This window comes from Acomys russatus, chromosome 14 (genome assembly GCF_903995435.1).
Source record: "Acomys russatus chromosome 14, mAcoRus1.1, whole genome shotgun sequence".
NCBI classification, from domain to species: Eukaryota; Metazoa; Chordata; class Mammalia; order Rodentia; family Muridae; genus Acomys; species Acomys russatus.
In genome coordinates, this window is record NC_067150.1 from 56,538,725 (window position 1) to 56,562,065 (window position 23,341).

General features: G+C 42.0%; 1 protein-coding gene across 2 annotated transcripts in view; it reads left to right on the forward strand.

The window, feature by feature from the left end:
* The first annotated feature begins 677 nt into the window (after window positions 1-677).
* Clpx (caseinolytic mitochondrial matrix peptidase chaperone subunit X) overlaps window positions 678-23,341 on the forward strand; it is a 36,810-nt gene continuing 14,146 nt past the window's right edge. The window contains exons 1-6 of one of the 2 annotated variants that reach the window (XM_051156653.1): window positions 679-959; window positions 8,083-8,243; window positions 11,759-11,876; window positions 18,343-18,497; window positions 20,191-20,350; window positions 22,054-22,095. In XM_051156653.1, coding sequence (XP_051012610.1) covers window positions 881-959; window positions 8,083-8,243; window positions 11,759-11,876; window positions 18,343-18,497; window positions 20,191-20,350; window positions 22,054-22,095 — 715 coding nt within the window. In that variant the 5' untranslated portion in view covers window positions 679-880. Of the gene's footprint in view, window positions 960-8,082; window positions 8,244-11,758; window positions 11,877-18,342; window positions 18,498-20,190; window positions 20,351-22,053; window positions 22,096-23,341 lie in introns of both variants that reach the window. The other variant, XM_051156654.1, reaches the window with a different exon arrangement.

Below are 23,341 nucleotides of genomic sequence, written 5' to 3' on the forward strand. Positions count from 1 at the left end.
CTGTCTCGAAAAGCCAACCAGCCAACCAACCAACCACAAAACCATACAAGCAACTAGCAACAGTTGAAAACTTTATCATCACGAAGCTTGAAAGAGCAAGGAAAAGCTGTCCCTATCTAGCAGTTGTTGCTGGGGGTGGGGCGTGGAGTGGGATTAGGCGACCATGTCCATGCTGCAAGTGAAAAAACAGAAAATAAAGGAAACCAGGATGCAGAGTCCACGAAGACAGGAACTTGCTGACATGCAAGCGCCAGGTGGTTACTGTCTCTTTATTAATGTATATATTATGCGGGATTAGGGCCTTTACCACTGAACTACATTCTCAGTCTTCGGATCACTTAAAAAAAAAGTCCTCGCTTTTTTTCGCTTTTACTTTTCCTGCTCCTAAGAAGCTTGGGGACAACTCCCGACACGCATCTCTTTCGGTCTAAAACTTTTCAACATCAGCATAAAGGCGCTTCCTGAGAAATTGAGCGACCGCCTAAGTTTGGGTTCGCCGCTTGCCGTAGCGCGCTGATTGGTGCCCAGGTTACCGCCCCCATTCTCTGGCTTCACGTTAGCCTCCACGCAGGCGCGGCGTGTACCCACGCCCCCTCCCGGGCCTAGGACGCAGGCGCGCGCACGCTCCCCGACCGGGGTAGGCGGGGAATGGGGGAGAGTAGGAGGGAGGGGGAGGAGGGGAGGTGTCTACCCCGGTGAGTAGACGGCGGTGGGACACTCGGATCGCCCGGGCCTGGCTGCCTGGTGGGGAAAACGCTGCGCCAGCATAGAACCGGCGGAAGGGAGCGGAGCCGGTCAGCACAGCACTCGAGCGGCACAGCCTGGCCGCTGAGCCCCCTCCATCCGCAGGGCGCGAAGCCCTGGCCTAGGCCCCGCGGAGATGTCCAGTTGCGGTGCTTGTACCTGCGGCGCTGCGGCCGCCCGGCTGCTCACCACCTCGCTCACCTCCGCGCAGAGAGGTAACGAAGTAGTCCCGAGACGGAGGCCGCTCTAGCTCTCGGGGAGTGGACCGGTGGGGACCCCGGGAGGAGGGCGTGAGGGCTGCGGGGCGCTCCGAGCCTCTGGAGTTACCTAGCTGTCGGATTTTTGAAGAAACCCCCCCGTGTGCTGTCGACGGTCGGTGCGTTCTCAGGCCTCCGGAGCCTGGAGCTGGAACGGGGCCATCTCGTCTCAAGTCGGGGTGGGGTGGGGGGGACCGAGTGCGTCACTCACTCGTTAAAAAAGTAACCCTCGTTCAGCCGTGCTGGGGCCTTTTACTTTTGGGGGGGGCTCCGGGTGCCCAATTGTCCGGCTAGCCGCCTGCAGTCTGGCAGCGCAAGGGTGTCACTGTCATTGTGCGGTTGGCCACTCCAGGACGTAAACACAGTTCCCTGGCCTTCAAGATAGTTGGCAAACTTAGGGGTCCCAGGAAAGCAACTGGGGAGGTGGGGGAACCGACCGCTGGAGTTCTTCAAATAGTTATACAGTCGCTTGCCGGCTTCCCTAGTTTGACAGCTGGGATCGGCTTCCGAGAGAGTGGCGCTTGTTTACTTTGCTTTTCTGTTCATCAGACAGAGTGCACACCTGCCAAGAGATTCCGGGAATGAAACCCGTTTTCCTCTTCTTCAAATCTATGCATATCAGATTGTGTAGCTAGGTCTTTTTTGGATTAACTCTGAAATCACCATAGTTTACTAAGTGCATTCTTGGAAGTTTCTGATACACATGAAATGGAGTAATGAGGGCGGAAGCACTTAGTATTGTAATATTTAGTTTTAAAACATTGCCACATCGCAGCAAGTAGATGTCCCAGTTCCAGAGGCTGGATTTGTAAACATTATTTTAACCCATTTCTTTGACATACATTTGTTAAGGGCTTAAGGTATTATTGTTTGTCTTAGTGTTTTAATTTGGTGAAGTAGACAACAGCATTAAAAAGGGGGAACGTATTTTGGATATGAGGAAGTTCTGGATAGGATTTAGTCAAGAATTCCTGGAGTCAGCTGGGTGGTCGAGGTGGCGCATGCTGTTAAGCCCAACTTGGCAGGAGGCAGAGAGGCCCCCGTACATCTCTGGAATTCACTGTGTAGACTGGCGTGGCTTTGAATTCAGATCCACCTGCCTCTGCCTCCCAATTGCTAGGATTAAAGGTGTGTGCCACCACGCCCGCCTGCTGTATATATATATATATATATTTTTTTTTTTTTATGTATATATTTTTAAATGGACTTGACATGTGGTTTGGAAAGCTAGGTCAGCAAATAAAGGCAATTATTGCTAAATCTTACAACCTGCGTTCAGCCATACAAGAAAAAAGAATAGAGTCCTGCAAATGGTTAAAGGAATTACAGATATACATACCAATTTTAAATGTGCTTCATATACAGGAGGTCACCTTGCATTTTAAATATGTGCATTCTGAAGTACTTTGCCATTTAAAACTTCTCAGTGTTGACCCTGAATTTGGGTGAAAGAATTTGTAGAATTGTGTGTAATTTCTTCAGTTTCTGACTTCCTTCAATTCAATATTTGTACAAAAGGATATCACTTCAGCCAGGCAGTGGTGGCTCACGCCTTTAATCCCAGCACTCAGGAGACCAAGGCAATTGCACTCTGACTTTGAGGCCAGCCTGGTCTACAGTGCAAGTTCCAGGGTAGCCAGGGCTGTACAGAGAAACCCTGTCTTGAAAAACAAAACAGACTGGGTGTGGTAGGGCAGGAGGCAGAGGTAGCCAGATCTCTGTGAGTTCAAGGCCAGCCTGATCTATAAAGCAAGTCCAGGGCTATTACACAGAGAAAACAAACAAAAAAACAATCAACCAAAAAAGACAAAGGGTACCAACCACTTCATAGAAAGGTCTGGATGAAGTCAAACATGTTAGCATCCATAGTTTTCTTGATTATATAGTGCACCTACTTAATTTTTAGTTTGTCCCCCTCCCCCTTTCTCTCTCAGTCATATAGTAGAATAAGTCGGGCAGAGTGAATAATTGAAGCATTTTTATTTCAGCAGTTATCTGGTTAGGCCAGGCTACCTCGAACTTGAACTCATGAATCTCTCCTCTTGCCGCTGGAGATACAGCCCTTCACAAGCCCACCTGCCTTCTCAAACCTGGTTTTTGTTTTTGTTTTGTTTTGTTTTGTTTTTTGTATTGGGCATGGAATCCAGGGCCTTGAGTATGTTAGGCAAGTGCTTTCCCCTTGAGCTATATATCTCTGGAGGCCTTCAAAGCATTTAAGATTTTGTTTTTTCTTAGCTAGCAGATTGGACTTAGTAAATATACTTAAACTTAAGGAATATTACAGTAATGATGTTATTATCCTTATTAGATGGTATTTAGAACTCATGAAACAATAGTGCATAAAATACAAATTTAAACATAAATTAATAAGTTTAATAAGCACTTGTAAAGTGGCAGGTGTTCTTTTTTTTAATTTGTTAGAGGTTAGAGGCCAAACTTATAACAAACCATTTAGCTTCATTTTTATTTCACACACTTAAAATATTGTCACTGAAATAGGTAAAATTTTCATCTTTTTTTGAGATGATACTTTGTTATTATTAATTCTTTCATGCTATTTAAAGTAGATTAGATTTTTAGCCAGGCATGGTGGCACACACCTTTAATCCCAGCACCGGGAGGCATAGGCAGAGGTAAGCGGATCTCTGTGAGTTTGAGGCCAGCTTGGTCTACAAAGTGAATCCAGGACAAGCCAGGGTGATACAGAAACCCTGTCTTGAAAAACAAAAACGAAAACAAAACAAAACAGAAAAAGATTAGCTTTTTTAAAAAGCAGGATCATTCGTAAAGTTATGTAGACTCCTTAGTTCAAAATTAAGTACAAGGGGCTGGAGAGATGATTTAGAGGTTAAGAGCGCTGCCTGCTCTTCCTGAGGTCCTGAGTTCAATTCCCATCAAACACATGGTGGGTCACAACCATCTATAATGAGATCTGGTGCCCTCTTCTGGTGTGCATGAAGACAGAGCATTTCTATACATAAAATAAATAAATCTTAAAACAAAATGAACCCAGGGGTGATCCCAGTAGTTGGGAGATGGAGGATCTGAAATTTAAGGCCAACATCAGCTACAAATAGAAAATTCACACTAGTCTGTGTTACATAAAACTGTCTCAGAAAACAAGTTAGGTATGATGTTGGCTCATGCCTCTAACTTCAGCACTGTGGAGGGTCGCCATGGCATTTAAGCCAGTTTGGGCTATAGGATGAAAGCTTGTCTTCTCCTCACAAAAGGAAAAAAAATTAAATATGTATTAAGTGTATATGTTACAATATTTAAAAGCTGAATAAGTTGGGGCTAGAGACCTGGCTCCAAAGAGCACTGGCTGCCCTTCCAGAGGACCTGAGTCTAGTTCCCAGCACCTACATGGTGGCTCACGCCATCTGTAACTCCATTTCCACAGATCAGACACCATCTCTGGCCTCCACAGGCACCACACACACGTGTTGCACAGACATACATGCAGATAAAAACCCATATACACTTTATAAAATTAAAAAAGCAAATTACTTGTTAAGTCTTTAAGACAAGGTTTGACTCTGTAGCTGAGGCTTTCCTGGAACTCACTGAGTATCTGAGCTGTTTTCCAACTTGTGGACGCCTGCATCAACTGTGGATCACAGGCACACACCACAGTGCAAGCTCCTTATATTTCTTTTTGTTTTTGCTGTAGTGGGACATTGAACCAAGGACTTTACACGTGATAGGCAAGTGTTCTACCACCGAGTTCTGTGCTTGGCCCTTTAAGAGTGTTTTGTTTTGAGACTGCTTCACCAAGTTCTCAGGGCTCGGGTCTGTTTCAGCAGGCCTAGCTTCCTCCCACTTCCTAACAGCCTTAAAATGGATGTTCCTTATTTTATTATTTTAAACGACAGCTTCTCTGAAACTTGGAAGGCTTTATCTGTATGACAGATGTTCATAGATGGCTTAACTTTTAACTGACTTTTATCATTGCTGCCAAACAGTGTTGCAAAATATACAGAAATATTTCCCTGACTTTCAGGGGCTTTTCACGTGACATCACAGGCCCTTCAGGCCTCAGCAGGTAGGCCAGAAGAGGGCACCACATTTCATTGTAGATGATTATGAGCCACTATGTGGTTGCGGGGAATTAAACTACCTTTGGAAAAACAGTCAGTGCTCTTAACCTCTGAGCCATCTCTCCAGCCCCAGTATAGTTGTTTTTGAAGTGCAGTCCCAAGGCAGCAGCATTGGCAGCAACATCAACAGCAGCATCAACCTTGGACCTTGTTAGAAGGTCATTCTTGGGTCCTGCCTCCTGCACAACCAGGGAAGGGCGCCTGAAGTGTGTTTTAACAAATCCACCCAGTAATACTGATGCACACTTGAGTTTGAGAACCACTAGTTTAGTAGCTTGATACCTTGTTCATAGTCTTAGATTATAAGTCTGTTTAGATAGCACTATAATAGCATACCAAAAGTCCCAATAAATCCTTAGTTTCAGAAGTTTAAATGACTCATGAATTACTTTTTTTAAATGTGGTTTTATGTGGTGACTATATGGTTGCATTGGTTTTTATGTTTGGAAAATTGTATATTTAGACATGCAAATCCATGATCACATGAAAATAAAATTTAAAGAGTGAGTTTAGAATTTTGCGAAGAATAAAATGGGAGAAAAGCAAAAATGTTTTCTTAAATTTAACTAGGAATCTCTCCTTTACCGCTTTTTTAGTTATTGTTACTCAGTACCTTCTAGCAGCACTTTGATAAACTGCACCTTGTGATTCACTACAGTCTCTTGGTTTATGCAAGGTTCTTAGTGGCCCCACAGCACTGAAATACACAGGATTTTAAATCAAAGGCCATTCACCTCTTTGTTCACCTCAGTTTGTTTCCTGAACCCAGCTAAAGGCAGAGGCAGGACTGCACAGCGTTGCCTTTGACCTCCACAAACACACCATGCATATGCACCCACACATGCACACCTCATACAGATAGATACACAGTGATAATAAATTAAGAAAGAAAAAGTCAGGCATGATGGTGTACACCTTTAGTCCCAGCAACGAGGAGGCTTAGGCAAGGAGATCTCTTAAGAGTCAAGTCAAGGCTAGCTACAGATTGAGTTGCAGTTAGGCTGCAAAAGGAGAGACCTTACCTTATTTTTAAAAAAAAAAAAAGGTAAAAGAGGAACATCAAGAGAGGAGTACAAATAATACTTTAAGTTGGTTTACACTTTAGTTCTAGCACTCAGGAGGCAGAGGCAGGTGGATCTCTGAGTTTGAGGCCAGCCTGATAGAGAAACCCTATCTTGAAAAAACAATACTTTAAAAATTGTTCCTTTTTCTAGAAAGTGTAAGTATTTCACTAAAGTATGTTTATTTATAATTGTGTCCTTTGTTTTTAAAACAGAATCCTTAGTTGGGCTGGCTTCATAGTCAGTGTGTAGCAAAGGGTAGCCCTGAGTTTCTGATCTTTCTGCCTCTATCTTCCCAATGTGGGGGATGCCAGTGTATGCTATGATTTTAGTCTTTGTTCTTTTTATTTTGTTTGTGTATATGTATGCATCATATGTGTGCAGTGTTCTTGGTCACCAGTAGTTTCAGGTCTCCTGGAATTGAAGTTACGTATGATTCTCAGCTTGGAACCTAAATCCTTTGCAAAAGCACTTAGTGCTCTTAACTCCTGAGCCAACTCTCCTCTCTTTTTAAAATCTGTGTGTGTGTATGTGTGTGTCTATGTCTTCGTGAGTGTGCACCCCATTTATTGGAGGTGTCTTCAGAGGACAGAAGAGTGTGTTAGATCCCCTGAAGTTACAGGTGGCTGTGAACTGAACTTTGGGTCTTCTGGAAGAGTAGCAAGTGCTCTTAACCACTGAGCCATCTTTCTACAGCCTTCGTTTTAGTTTTTTGAAACAGTCTTAATATAGCCAGGCTGGCTTCAAACTCAGTATGTGGCTGAGTGTGACCTTGGGCTGATCCTCTTGTATCACCTAATTACTAGGATCACAAGCCGGCACTATGTTTCTAGCCTTGTTTTAGTTTTTCAAGACAGGATCTTATTGTATAGCTGTGGCTAATCTCCAACTAGGAATTCTGCCTCCCTTTCCTGAGTGCTAGAATTACAAGCTACAGGCATGGGCCACTTTATCTGGTTTGGGGTATGTGCGTGTGTGCTTGTGTGTGTGTCTTGTCTGTCTGTGTGCTTGTGTGTGTGTGTGTGTGTGTGTGTGTCTGTCTGAGACAAGGTGTTAAAGTAGCCCAAGCTGGCATTGAATTACTGTCAAGTACAGGATTAAAAGTGCATTGATGCTCTCAGCTTGTCCTCACTGTTTAAAAATGTATAATTAAATACATATTAAAATTTTTGATTTTGTTTTGTGCCACGCCGCCTGGCCCTTTTTGGGGGGAGGGGAATGAAGAGGTGGTTGGGGGTAAGGGGTATGGGGGATGTGGGGGGATGTGATACTACCTTGAGGTAAGCACAAAAAGACAAGAGTTGTTATACTATGCTTATTTCCAGGGGTAGCAATAGTACACAAAAAGCATAAATATAGTACAGAAAAGGCCTTAAAAAAACTTGCAGGTAAAGCAAGTGTTAAACTCCTGCCATATTTTAGAAGAGCTGCAGGTAATTATGACCTACATGACCTTCAGATCGATCTGAAAACAGTGTATTTTGCTGGGATCATCCAGAGACTTGGCTTGTTTCTGAAGGCCCTTAGCCTCTGATGGCATTATTCTTCTGCTTCCCTTGTGTGCAGTTTTGCTGTGAAAGCTAGCATTTCTCAACCTTCTTTGCATTCAACTTTTATTTGCCAGGATTTTGTTTAAGATTTATTTTTATTTTGTGTGTGTAAGTGTTTTACCTGACTAAGTGTATGTGTGCCATGTATGTGCCTGGTGCCTGCATAGTCCAGAAGAGATCATTGGATCTCCCAGAAGCGGAGTTTCAGGTGATTGTGAGCCTTCAGATGAGTGCTGGAAATCAAACCCAGGTCCTTTGCAGAGCAGCCAGTGCTCGTAACCACTGAGTATTTGCTCTGGTCCTTACTGAGAATTTATTGAGACATACCAGTGTTTGATAGGGAAACTAATAGATTTCCTTCTCCCTCCAGGTATTTCTTGTGGACGCATTCATGTGCCAATTTTAGGAAGACTGGGGACCTTGGACACTCAAGTTCTGCGCAGAGCTCCTCTTAGAACCTTTTCAGAAACACCAGCCTACTTTGCTTCAAAAGATGGGGCAAACAAAGATGGCTCCGGAGATGGAAATAAGGTTATTTTTGTCTTTATTGGCAACTATACATTTCCCACCTTTAAAGAGCTAAATACAATAAAAATGTTATATATCCATTTAGTTTAAATGTGTTGTTGGAAGTATGAATTACATAAATGATCTGAAGCGTTTGAGTTGATCTTATTTTGTACTCTATTGGATCGTTTTGCGGCAATGTATCTGTGACTTAGGCTGGCCTGCAACTTGCTGTGTAACCCAGGCAGCACTCCTTGGAATGGAATCCTCCCACATCAGCCTGCTGGGTGCCCATCATGCCCAGCGTATTCAGTGCCTAACTTGTAACCACTGTACTTAGTAAGCAAAGAGTAAGGCTGTAACATCCTAAGCATAAAGTGTTGTTAAATAATCACATGGTTAGTTGGACTGAGTGAGGAATAGCCATTTCCAGCTTTCATACACAACTCCAACATATGCTGCTACACACATCACTTTATGTGGCTGGAGATATGTCAGTGCTTAAGAAATGGCTACTTTCCCACAGGATTGAGCTTCAGTTCCCAGAACCCACATGGCAGCTCACAAATGTCTATAACTCTAGTCCCAGGGCATCTGATGCCCTCTTCTGTCCTCCGCAGGCAATATATATCTTTGGTTTTGGAAACCATTTGCTGGGCATGGTGGTGCATGCCTTTAATCTCAGCACTCTGGAGGCAGAAGCAGCTGGATCTCTGAGAGTTCCAGGCTACCCTGGTCTACAGAGTGAGTTCCAGGACAGCCAGGGCTGCACAGAGAAACCCTGTCTCAAAAAATAACAATGGGCTGGAAAGATGGCTCAGAGGTTAAGAGCACTGAGTTCAATTCCGAGTAACTACATGGTGGCTCACAACCATCTATAATGAGATGTGATGCCTTCTTCTGACGTGCAGGCACACATGCAGACAGAACACAGTATAAATAATAAATAAACAAATCATAAAGAAAACCAACAATAAAGACAAACAAACAAGCAAAAAGATGAGAGAGAGACCCTCAGTTGTTCCTCTATCTAAAAACTTTGCCGTTTGCTGTTGAAGCTGTACTAGCCAGTGGGTACCTGGTGATTTTAACTGAGGTCATGCTACTAAATTCTCAGTGTGAATTTAACTATACCTGAACTATTACATATACATAGAGAAAATCCTAGGTATTTTCATTTCCATACTTAATACTGTCAATGATTCTGTAGTAGGTAAACATTTTCCCATTTTAAAAAGTTACTTAGCCAGGCATGGTGGCACACGCCTTTAATCCCAGCACTGTGGGAGGCAGGTGGGTCTCTGTGAGTTCAAGGCCATCCTGGTCTACAAAGTGAGTTCAGGGCAGCCAGGCTACACAGAGAAACCCTGTGTCAAAAACAAACAGGCCAGATGTGGTGGCGCACGCCTTTAATTCCAGCAGAGACAGATGATTGATATGAGTTTGAGGCCAGCCTGGTCTACAAAGTGAGTCTAGGACAGCCAAGGCTACACGGAGAAACCCTGTCTCGAAAAACAACAACAAAAAAAGTAGGTAAAATGGTTCCTTTTTTGTTTTTTGATACAGGGTTTCTCTGTGTAGCCACCAGGCTGGCTTCAACTCACAGAGATCTACCTGCCTTTGCCTCCAAGTACTGGGATTAAAGGCATGTACCACCATGTCCAGCTAATGACTGCCATTTTGAATGAGATGAAAAAGTTACAAATAGGAATAATCTAGGCTGGTGGCTCATGCCTATAATCTCAGTGCTCAATAGGTTGGGCTAGGAGAATTACCATATATTTAATGCCAGCCTGGGCTACAGTACCAAAAAAAGTATGTTAAAAGTTGCTTCTTTAAGCCGAGCGTGGTGGCGCATGCCTGTAATCCTAGCACTCGGGAGACAGAGGCAGGCGATCGCTGTGAGTTCGAGGCCAGTCTGGTCTACAAAGTGAGTCCAGGACAGCCAAGGCTAACACAGAGAGACCTTGTCTCGAAAAACCAAAAAGAAAAAAAAGAAAAAAAGAAGAAAAAAAAAGTTGCTTCTTTAGCCGGGCGTGGTGGCACACGCCTTTAATCCCAACTCAGGAGGCAGAGGCAGGCCAATCACTGTGAGTTCGAGGCCAGCCTGGTCTACAAAGTGAGTCCAGGACAGCCAAGGCTAACAAAGAGAGACCCTTTCTCAAAAGAAAAAAAAAAGTTACTACTTATGATAACTTTTTAAAATATTTATTTATTATGTATATAGTGTTCTGCCTGCATGCCAGAAGAGGGCACCAGATCACATTATAGATGGTTGTGAGCCACCATGTGGTTGCTGGGAATTGAATTCAGGACCTTTCCAAGGTCAGCCAGTGCTCTTAACCTCTGAGCCATCACTCTAGCACCAATAACTCTTGATTAATTAGTAACATTTCTTTTTTTTATACTTACAGAGTCCTTAAAAGAAAGCTATTTAATATTCTTGCCAATAAAAATTATTTTTAAAGATTTGTTTGTCTTTATTTATTATGAACAGTGTTCTGCCTGCATGTGTGCCTGCCTGCCAGGAGAGGGCACCAGATCTCATTATAAATGCCTGTGAGCCACCATGTGGTTGCTGGGAATTGAACTCAGGACCTCTGGAAGAGCAGCCAGTGCTCTTACCCACTGAGCCATCTTTTCAGGCCCCTAGATTATTTATTTAGCCAGACTGTGGCACACACCTTTAATCCCAGCACTTTGGAGGCAAATACACATGGATCTTTGTGATTTAGAAGCCAGGATGGTCTACAGAGCAAGTTCTAGGACAGCCAGGGCTACACAGAAACCCTGCATTAAAAAACAAAACAAGCTGGGTGGTGGTGGCGCACACCTTTAATCCCAGTACTCGGGAGGCAGAGACAGGTGGATCTCTGTGAGTTCTAGGCCAGCCTGGTCTACAAAGCAAGTCCAGGACAGTCAAGGCTACACAGAGAAACCTTGTCTCGAAAAACCAAACCAAACCAAAACCAAACCAAAACAAAACAAAACAAAAACAGTTTGGTGTGGTGGCACAGGCCTATAATCCCAGCACTCAGGGAGGTAGAGGAAGGCAGATCTGAGTTTAAGGCCAGCCTGGTCTACAAAGAGAGTCCAGAACAGCCAGGGCTACTCAGAGAAACCCTGTCTTGAAAACAAACAATTAAAAAGTAAAAACACAATATAGATTTGGCACATACCTTTAGGGAGGCAGAGGCAGGCAGATATCTCTGAGTTACAGGTCACCCTGGTCTACAAAGTGAATCCAGGACTACATAATAAAGCCTTTTCTTGAAAAACCAAAGATATATATATATATAATTTCAAATATAATATATTTTAAAAAATGGCTTCAGATAAGTACATGTGATTAACTAGTACTAATTTGATTTTACAGTAGATCTTTTCACACCAATAGCAACAGATACAAACTGTACTAATATTTCCAGCATGAAAATTGTAAAATTATAAGATTAATACAATTGTTTACAGCTAAGCTACATGTAAAATGCTACCTGAAACAAATCATTGACCATCTTTTTTTTCTTCATGAACTCTAGAAATCAGTGAGTGAAGGAAGCAGTAAGAAATCAGGCTCTGGGAATTCTGGGAAAGGTGGAAACCAGCTTCGCTGTCCTAAATGCGGTGACTTGTGCACACATGTAGAGACCTTTGTGTGTAAGTATTTGAGTTTTATTTCTTCTTTCTTTTGCTATAAGCCATTGAGTGTTTATACATTAAATAAACCAGAACTATCTTTGCCTTGAACTTGTCATTCTGTAAATGTTCTGGGAAATACTAAAATCCACACTAAAACTGGTAGGGCTTTGTACTCTTAAGAGAGAAAATATTTGCTTGTTTAATTTGCTCCAATATGTTCATTTCAGATTTGGATTTTGAGTTTTCATGTGTGTATTCATTGAGTTTTAGGAAAACCAAACTTATTTATACTATATTGCTGCACTGTTCAAACCCCACCCCCCTTTTTGATTTTTCGAGACAAAGTTTTTCTGGCAGTTCTAGACTCTCTTTGTAGACCAGGCTGGCCTTGAACTCACAGAACAGTGCTAGGATTAAAGACATGTCCCACCATGTCTGTCTTAAACACTTTCTTAAGTAGAGCATATGCTGGGAAGACCACTCAGTCATGTATTAAGGTAACTTCTTCTCTGAGTACTGAGGTACCAGAAGATAGAACACCTCGATATTAGGAAGTGTTTGATGGTTATTAATTCAGGCTACTTCCGATAGTGCCCAAGCTGTAAGAGTAAAGTGCACTCCATCACACGACTCATTGCCTGCGTGCTTCAGAGCTAATTATAATCAAGGGGAAATTGCACTGTGCCACATTTACTGTCACAAGGTTTCTTCCTTTTTCTTCTTCCTACTTTTCCTCCCCCTTCCTTTATCCTCTTTTCTTCTTTTCCTCCCCTCTCTATTCTATTCTTTCCCTATGCTTTGAGACAGTCTTCTATGTAGCCAGCTACCCTTGAACTCCACAATATCTTCCTAAGTACAGGGGTTACAGTCACGACTCCTCTTACTTTTTTTTTTTTTGGTTTTTCGAGACAGGGTTTCTCTGTGTAGCCTTGGCCATCCTGGACTCACTTTGTAGACCAGGCTGGCCTCAAACTCACAGTGATCCGCCTGCCTCTGCCTCCCGAGTGCTGGGATTAAATGCATGCGCCACCACGCCCGGCTCTCCTCTTACATTTTAACTCTAATGTCAATACGTTAGTTACATTTTCATATTTACCACTTTCATAGTTTTGGGTAGCTTTTTTTTTTTTTTTTTTTTTTTTTTTTAAATAAGATAGGGTCTCTACATAGCTCTAATTGTCCTGGAACTCATTATGTAGACTGGCCTCAAACACATAGAGACCTGCCTCCTTTTGCCTCCTGAGTGCTGAGATTAAAGGCATGTATCCCCATGCCCTGCTAATAAAATAATAACAGGAAGTAGCTCTGTTGGACAGTTTGAATATAAGAGCTATTCTTCATGGGTTTAACTGGGAAAAGAGAAAGAAGAATCAACCTAAAAAAAATTTAATTTGGATCACAATATAAAGTAAAAGTGGTGGAACTGAATGATGACATTTTCTAGACATGATAGAATAAAATTCCAGAGTCTGGGAATTGCTGTCACTCACTTTGTAAGAAGACTGCTATCGTGACTCATTATGTAGTTTTCACTTGTTTTGCCAATGACCTGTATATAATGTCTACTATCTTTGGCAATTTCTGAGTGTTCTGTGGTTTTGAAGACTGTTCATTTTTAAATGAGGCGTCTGTTGTTGAAGAGCTTTGTATGTGCTGTAGGCACTAGACCCATGTCCAGATTGCTTGTGTCATAGTTCTCTTAAACATAGTTTAGACCAGTCAGCAAACATTGCTGGAAAAGGCCAAACGGTAAACATTTCAGGGCTTATTGACCATGTAGCCTCTGTTGCAGCTACTGTGCCCTGCATTTGTGTCAAGTACTTCTTCTGTTTCTGTGACAAAGCACAGACAGAAGAACTTAAACAGAGGAAGCATTTATTTTGGCCCACGGTTTCAGAGCATCTAGTCGCCCTGTGTACTTGGACAAGAGCATTGTGGCAATGCAGCTGAGTGATGACCCACCAGGGACAGTAGAAGGGAACGCCAGCAGCCTGTTGACTTCCTCCCTTAAAACTTTTCATTACGTTTGTTTGGTGTGTGTGTGTGTGTGTGTGTGTGTGTGTGTAAGCTTACACATAGAAGTTGGAAGACAATTGCGAGGAGTTGGTTCTCTCCTTCCCCCTCTATGTGGGTCCCAGGGATCAAACTCAGGTCATAAATCTTGACAGCATGCTAGGTGCACTGGCCTTTGCCTTTAATCCTAGGATTTGGGAGGCAGAGGCAGGCAGATCTCTCTGAGTTTAAGGCCAGCCTGATCTACAAAGAGAGTTCCAGGACAGCCGGGGCTACATGGAGAAACCCTGTCTCAAAAAACCCAAAACAAACCAACCAAACAAAAATCTTGGCAGCATGCAGTTTTACCCTGTGGGTCATCTCATTGGCCCACTACCCCCTTTGCTCTGCCCAAGCCTTCAGCCCATGGGAATGTGTAACCCACATTAGGGTTTCTTTTGTTTTGTTTACTTGTTTGTTTGGCTTGTTTTTTTTTTTTTTGGTTTTTCGAGACAGGGTTTCTCTGTGTAGCCTTGGCCATCCTGGACTCACTTTGTAGACCAGGCTGGCTTCGAACTCACAGCGATCCGCCTGCCTCTGCCTCCCAAGTGCTGGGATTAAAGGTGTGCACCACCACGCCCGGCTTGGTTTGGTTTTTTGAGACAGGGTTTCTCTTTGTAATCTTGGCTATTCTGGACTCACTTTCTAGACCAGGCTGCCTTTGAACTCAGCGATCCCCCTATCTCTGCGTCCCAGAGTGCTGGGATTACAGACACGTGCCACTGTACATGGCCAGGGCATTTTTAAGAGTTAAATACTGTGCCATATAATTCGTGTCACCTCCATAGTGTATTAATAAGTAAAATTGAGTTGTTGAACTTGAGTTTATACTAAACATGCTTCACTATAAACTTGTATTACATCTCAAGTATTCAAGTTAGATTTTTTTTTCTTTTCTCTCTCCCTTTGTTTTCTAGTAAGATTTAAGCAGCCCTTCGATATAAAGCACAGATGAGATATGTTGGTGTTTAATCTCTTTCCCTTTGACCTAATTTCCTTAGAGAAATATTTTGGTCTTCTGTTTTCAAGCCAGATTTTCCTGTCACACTGCCTGAACTGGATGAGAGGCTTTTCTGCCCTTTAATCCTTGCCCTGTTTATCATCAGTAACAGCTGTGAACTTGTACCTCAAATAAAGTTACTCACTGTTTTCTCTCTAGTGGGAAATGGCGATTATATATTTGAGCTCGCGTTAATTTGTAGATTAGATGGCTTGATTTTTATCTTTTAACATTTGTAGGTGATCAGTAAATACAAAGCATGTATAATACATTAGTCTTCTCATAGTCTAAAAGTTTGCTGCTAGAATATCCAGAATATCTTTTTGTTTTGTTTTGTTTTTCGAGACAGGGTTTCTCTATGTTATCTTGGCTGTCTTTGTAGACCAGGCTGGCCTTGAACTCACAGAGGTCCGTCTGCCTCTGCTGTCCAAGTGCTGGGATTGAAGGCGTGTACCACCACACCCAGCCTAATAGAATATCTTTTTAAAGATTTTTATTGTTGTTTTTAAAAGATTCGTTTGTTGAGAATAAATTTTTTTTTGGTTTTTCGAGACATAGTTTCTCTATGTAGTCTTGGCTGTCCTGGACTTGCACTGTAGACCAGACTGGCCTCGAACTTACAGCAATCTACCTGCCTCTGCCTCCTGAGTGCTAGGATTAAAGGCATGTGCCACCACCACCTGGCTTCTTGTTTTTTTTTTTAAAGATTTGCTTTGCTTCCATTTAGGATGGGCGCTCCAGAGTCTTCCTCTGTGTGTGATTCAGCTGTGGGTCTCTGTTAGTTCCTGTCTACTGCAGGAAGCTTTTCTGATGTGGGTTGATTGTCTGAGAATGTGTTTGATTATTTGTACATGTAAACAATGTATCTTTATCATATCTACCACAGTTCACCCCTTTCACTTGACTTGGTATCCCCAACATTCTTTCCAGCTTCACATCTCTCATTTCACCTTTAAAAAGTATTTTTTATTATGTATATAAGTACACCAGAAGAAGGCATGAGATGTTATTACAGATGGTTGTGAGATGTGTTTCTTGGGAATTGAACTCAGAACCTCTGAGCAGCGAGTGCTCTTAACCACTGAGCCGTCTCTCCAGCCTCTCAATTCACCTTTTAAAAGGCATGGGTCCGGCCATTCTTCTTTTCTTTTCTTTTTTTTTTTAATAATTTCTTTTTTTTTTATGTGCATTGTATGTAAGTGGATGTCAGGTTTTGGAGTTACAGACAGTTATGAGCTGCCATGCGGGTGCTGGGAATTGAACCCGGGTCCTCCAGAAGAACAGTCAGTGCTCCCAACTACTGAGCCATCTCTCCAGCTCCCCCACCCCCATTTTCTTTTCTAAACCTACTGAATCCAGTTAGTGCAACCTTTTAAATGCTGACTTCCTCTTGATCTTGTAGAGTTAACTCAAGTTGTAGTGCATTCATAAGTGCAGTGATAGTCATGTCATGTTCAAAGGATAGTGTTTTCAACACTCTTCCCCATCTTCTAGGGGCTTGATATAGGTGTGTCTCATTTGGTTCTGAACACCCAATAATCACTTATTCTTAGCACTTTGACCAGTGTATCAGTCTTTGTATTAACGGCAAAGAAGAGCTTTCCTGGTGAAGGTTGAAGACAACAATAATCTATATGTAAATATAAACAGTTTGACAACATGTCCATTTAGCAAGACAAAAGTAGCGATCCCACCCCCCACCCTCAGCCACCAGGGCCTTTGACCTCAGCAGTCACGGGCTTTTGGCCAGGTGTGAGTACCAGACACAATTCCTTCCTATGGAATAGGCTTCAAATCAAGGTTGGTTATTACCATAAGCCTTGAGCCACTGTTGCACCAGTGGGACATGTTACCTGGCAGCAGGTCAGTATTGTAGCGTGCAGAGTTTGGCACCGGATGATAAAAACCTCAGTAGCCTGCATAGCACCTGGTGTGATGACAGTAGCCAGGAGGGAAGAAGCTTTCAGGTCAGTTCTGGCTTGATTTCTCTTATGTCCTGCAATCAAGTGTGTTGTGTTTTTAGCATTATAGTTTTACCCAAGAACAATGGCATTGACTTGTGTTATTTTGGGTATTTCTGGGCTCTCCCTGACCAACTTATAGGGGAAGTATCCCCCCCCCCCCACAACCTGACATTGAAATTTTCACTGTCATTGTCAGTGTTAAAACTTTAAAATTAAATTATACTTAACGCTAAGAAAAAAAACAATTTTATATGTATATGTGTCTGTGTGGACTTATGTGTAACACTTGTGTGCAGGCAGGAGCTCAGGAAACCTGAAGAGAGCATTAGATCCCCTGGAAATGGGGTTATGGACTGCTGTGAGCTGCCATGTAGGTTTTGGGATTGGAACCTAGGTAATTTCCAAGAGCAGTAAGCATTTTTAACCACCGAGCCACCTCTCTAGGCCCTAAATCACACTTAGGTTAACTTACAGGGTAGTGGGTTCTGTAAGGGTTTTCATACACCTTAGTTTAGGTTGACCTCCATCCCCCCAGCATGTATTCTCATTGGCCTGTGTTTAAAAATGGAAATATAGGACTGGAGAGACAGCTCAGTGGTTAAGAAAGTTTGCTATTCTTCCAGAGGATCCAAGTTCAGATTCCAGCGACTATGTTGGGTGCCTTACAGCTACCTGTAACTAGCTTCAGAGGGCCTCACACCCTCTTCTGGGCCCCCAGGGTGTCTCCATATGTGACGACTGGGAGGCAGAAGCAGGCAGCTCTCTGAGTTCCAGGTCAGCCTGGTCTACAGAGCAGGGTCCAGGACATCCAGGGCTACACAGAGAAACTCTGTCTGAGGGAGATATTTATTAATTTTATATGTGTGCATGTGTCAAGATCAGAGGATAACTTGGGAATGGGAGCATAACCCACGTGGGCTCCAGGGATTGAACTCAGGCTTAGAAGCACACACTCACACCTGTTGGCGATCTTGCTGGCCCAGTTTTGGTGGTGCGTTATTGTTTTGTTTTGTTTTTTTAAACTTGTTTTGGTTTTTTGTACAAGGTCTTACTTTCTGGTTTAGGCTAGCCTGTGACTGTGTGCTCAATATGACCTGAACTTTTTGGTCTTGCTTCAGCCTCACAGGCCGAGATTGCAGCCATGTGCTGCCAGGTCCAGTTGACTAAAAGTCAACTAGCAGAGGCCTGGACCGCTGAGCCACATCCTCAGCCCTACAGTGAAGAGTTTTGGCTTGTTTTTTTTTTTTGGTTTCTCAAGACAGGGTTTCTCTATATATTAGCCCTTGGTCCTAGACTGGCCTTATAGACCGTGTTGGCTTTAAACTCACAGAGATCTGCTTGTCTCCACTTCCTTAGTGCTGGGATTAAATGTGTGTGCCACTGTGCCCAGTCCTACAGTGAAATTTTAAGGTGAATGTTATTGAAATTATTTGTAAAGTTTTCCTCTCTTGACCTACCTCTCTTTCAGCTTCCACCCGTTTTGTCAAGTGTGAAAAATGTCATCACTTTTTTGTTGTGCTGTCAGAAGCAGACTCAAAGAAAAGCATAATCAAAGAACCAGAGTCAGCAGCCGAGGCTGTGAAGTTGGCATTCCAGCAGAAACCGCCTCCACCCCCCAAAAAGGTAGAAGCCTTTTCTCCTGAAGATATTCTGTTTCTTTGACCGTCCTCATTATGTTAAGTCCTAACAGTGTCTAGATAAGTTTATAAAGCCCTTTTATCTTTTTTGTTGTTTATTGAGACCCAGGTCCCATGTTGGCCAGGTGAACCCTGAATGCCCCAGTCAGTTGAAGATGGACTTCTGATCCTCCAGCCGGCGTCTTTAAAGTGCTAGTGTTATAGGCACATGCTAGTGTGCCTTTTTTATTTTTAATTTAGGGTGTGGGTGTGAGGGAATGTGCACATGCGTGTACTCATGGTAACTAGATCAGAAGACACCTTTTAGGGCTGTCCTATATGTGTCACTTACACTGCTTTTCTCTTTCTGCCTCCTTGTATTCTTCCATGTCTAAGGCCCAGCACCTCCACCTGTATTTGTGTATGTCTGTCTCCATGAGCATTATGGCAAATTTAGTAATGCAGAGATTTTTAAGAAGCAAGTAAGATTTGAAAAACTATAATATAAGGCTAAAGAAATGATTATGAAAAAATAATGTAATTGTAGATTTTATATCTTTGCTAATTTGTATAGATTTTGGACATCTGAGCCAAAATTCTAGAAAATTGATAAATGATTTAACTTTTTAGGTATTGACCAATATTAATAGCTTGGTGTGTATATGTGTGTGTGTGTGTTATTATAGAGACAAGGTGTTACTATGTCATTCAAGTTGGCCTTGAACTTGAGATCTCCTGTCTGTACCTTTCACATAATAGAATTACAGACAAGCAGTACCCTGTCCAGTTTAACAGTTCCTTCTTTAAAAACTGAGGAAATTGATGCCTGGTTCCAAACAGCTGATAATGTGAAATGTGAAATAGAGCTTTAATTTTAATTTTAATTAATTTTTAAAAAAGATTTATTTATATATTATATATACAGTGTTATGCCTGCATGTAACACCTACAGGCCAGAAGAGGGCACCAGATCTCATTACAGATGGTCATGAGCCACCATGTGGTTGCTGGGAATTGAACTCAGGACCTTTAGAAGAGCAGCCAGTGCTCTTAACCTCTGAGCCACCTCTCCAGCCCAGTTTTAATTTTTATTTACAAAAAAGGGTTGAGGGCATGGCTCGGTGGCTGGATGTGACCCCTATCATTGCCTCCCCCCCCTAAAAAGGAGAGAACAAAGATAACTGGTGCCCAGCGTGGGGTCGCACGCCTTTAATCCCAGCACTCAGGAGGCTGAGGCAGGTGGATCACTGAGTTCAAGGCCAGCCTGGTCTACAAAGCAAGTCTAGAACAGCCAAGGCTACACAGAGAGACCCTTGCCTTGGGCGGGGGGGGGAGAAAGATAACTAAATAACTTTTTAAAAGATTCCTTTTTTTCCTTATGTGTAGGTGATGATGATTCTTTTGTGTGTGTGTGTGTGTGTGTGTGTGTGTGTTGCCGGGTAAGGCCGGAAGAGGCTGTCGCAGTCCCTGCAGGTGGTGTTACAAACAGTGCTCTGCTGCCTGATATGGGTGCTGGGAACTAAAGTGCAGTCCTGTGCAAGAGCAGCAAGCACTCTCAACCACGAAGCCACCTCTCCAGCCCCAGACACTTCACTTTTAATGGGAATCTTTTTTTCAAATTTGAACCACTAAGAAAGTTTGTAATGTGTTTGTTCTTATGATGGCTCATAGTAAATTGACTATACCTAATCATTTTTCAGATTTATAACTACCTCGACAAGTATGTTGTTGGCCAGTCGTTTGCTAAGAAAGTACTTTCAGTTGCTGTGTATAATCATTATAAGAGAATATATAATAATATTCCAGCTAATCTGAGACAGCAAGCAGAGGTTGAGAAGCAGACATCGTTAACACCTAGAGGTCAGTGTTCTGCTAATTGGCCACAATGTAGAGTGCTATGCTTAATCTTATTTGTAACTCCTTAATCTGAAAATCATCACGTCGTGCTGCAGCGTTGTAACTTATCTCATAGTAGATTATGAATCATTTTGATGTGTTACCAGTACTATTGTCTTTTCTTTTTAAGTAGATGACAATTAAAAAATGCCAATCTATCTTAGCTTTTAGTTAAGGTAAGTATTGTTTCTTAAAACTTGGAGTCACAAAGTAAAATGTGTTCTTGAGAGTCTCTTTAGGGAATGTGAGCAGCTCAGTTGTGGAGCACACCTGCTTGGCACCCACACGGCCTTATCACCATCACCACAAAAGCCAACAAAACCTTGAAGGCTGCAGGGCTGACATTCCCATGGATAGATTGCTACAGTGCTCTTGACAGCTCTAGTTTTTCTTTTTTGGGTTCAGGATACAGAATTTCATTTGCCTAAGTCAGAGATTCGTGGAGATGATAACTTAACACAGTATTTCTAGCACTGTTTTTTTGAGGATTTCCAGCTATAGAATATGAAGTTAAGGGCAAATTTGTAAGTGATTTTCAATGTAATCCCTATTAATCTGAGATTCTAGCATAGCTTGTACTATGTAATCTCAATTTACTGTGGACAATAAAGTATAGTAGTAGAATGATATTTTTTTTAAAGGAAAGCTTTAAAAATTTATTTATTTATTATATATATAGTATTCAGCCTGCACGTGAGCCAGCACGCCATAAGAGGGCACCAGATCTCATTATAGATGGTTGTGAGCCACCATGTGGTTGCTGGGAATTGAACTCAGGACCTTTAGAAGAATAGCCAGTGCTCTTAACCTCTGAGCCATCTCTCCAGCCCTGTAGAATGACTTTTTTTTTTTTTTAATATAAATTATAATTCAATTAAAATCTAAAATATTTAGGCTTTTATTTTGTTGTCCAGGGAGCCCTGATTTCTGGTCTAGGTCTATAAGCCAACATTTTAGGTTCATATATTTGGAGACATTTCTGCTAAATGCTTTTTAGTAGCTGCCAAATATATAACTGATTTAATGAAGACCCCGTTGAGCTTATTGCAAAATAGTTATATGGTAATATTAGTTGAATTTATTTTAGAAAATGGAAGTCAATACTTTACAGTGGACATAGGACCTTCATTTTTATGAGGTCTTAAAAGTGCAGTCTAGTTATACAACTGTGTTCTGGTTCTGTTCGGTCATTAAATTGACACCTAAATTGTAGGAGCTGCTGGGTGAACAAAAATTCAACATTAGTAGTATGGAGAATTTCAACTCTTATGATACTTAAATTATTATTCTTAAAACAGATAATTTAAAAATTCTATTTATGTGGCTATTAGTACCTGAGCAACCATCATTAAGCTTGGTTTGGTTTTGTTTAACATAGAAAGGATGTTGCATAGAAGTTGTTATGTAAAAAAAACTAACCAAACAAAAAAAGCCAGGCAGTGTTGGGAGGCAGAGGCAGGTGGATCTCTGTGAGTTCGAGGCCAGCCTGGTCTACAAGTTAGTTCAGGACAGCCAAGGCTACACAAGGAAACCCCATCTCAAAACAAACAAACAAACAAAAAAGCAGAAAATAACAAGTATATCCATTAAATAAATTTGGAAGAAGGCTGCCCCAAACTAAGCAAATAAATAATATTTCATGTTGCCCTTTTTATCTCCTTTCTTAGAGTTAGAAATAAGAAGACGGGAGGATGAGTACAGATTCACAAGTAAGTCTCCTCCCTCAGGTCCTGTCTGTGCTCGCTGTTGTTTCTGAGATTTGCCTCAGCAAAGCCTCTCAGTGCAGTGATAGTGCATGCTACCAAGAGAGGTGGCGTCAGTCTTTCTTCTGCATTATTTAAACATGCCTGTTAGATGTGATATAACTGGAAATTTTTTCATAATCTGTGTGTTTTAAATATTTTTTAAAAGATTTTGCTGTTTGGTGTGCACGCCTTTAATCCCAGCACTCAGTAGGCAGATGCAGGTGGATCTTTGAGGCCAGCCTGGTCTACAGAGCAAGTTCCAGGACAGACAGGGCTGTACAGAGAAACCCTATCTCAAAATAACAACAGAAGGTTTATTTTATTTTTGCTTGTATACACTTTATGTTTCTGTATGTGGGAAAGTACAAATGAGAACACGTGTCCATGGAAGTCAGAGGTATTGGATCTTTTGGAACTGGAGTTCGAGGTAGGTTGTAAACTGCCCATTGTGGGTGCTGGGAACCAAGTCCTGTCCAAGAGATCTCTTACCTCCTAACTCTTGAGCCACCTCTCCAGCCCCTCTGTCTCCAAAACCAAAACCAAAACAAACAAACAAACAAAAAAATGTAAGAGCTAAACCAGGTGTGTGGTACATACCTATAATCTCAGCACCCAGGAGACGAAAGCATGTGAATTCAAGGCAGCTCCGAGCTACACTGCAGGTCTCAGGCTGGCTTGAGTATGTAGCGAGACTTTCTCAAATCTAATGATGGAATCAACTATCTAGTGTATAAATTACTAAAAAATGTCAAGGGGCTGGAGAGATGGCTGGGTGGTTAATAGCACTGCCTGCTCTTCCAAAGGACCCAGGTTCAATTCCTAGTACCCACATGGCAACTCACAACTGTCTGTAACTCCAAGATCAGACACCCTTATACCAATGCACATAAAATTAAAAAAAAATTTTTTTTTTGTTTTTTGAGACAAGGTTTCTCTGTTTACAAAACAAGTCCGGGACAGCCAAGGCCACAGAGAGACCCTGTCTTGGAAAACAAAAATAAGTAATAAGCTTTTGCCTTAAGCATGATGATTTTTTTACGGTGATGATTGATAGACCAGGACAATAATACTTGTTATGACTGCTGAACTGTTATTCTATTGGCTTGATTTAAATGGTTACTAGATAGCACTATGATATTCTTAACTCGCTTCTTAGAAGCTGCTTAAAAGTAAACCTATGGGGCTGAAGAAATGGCTCAGTGGTTTAGAA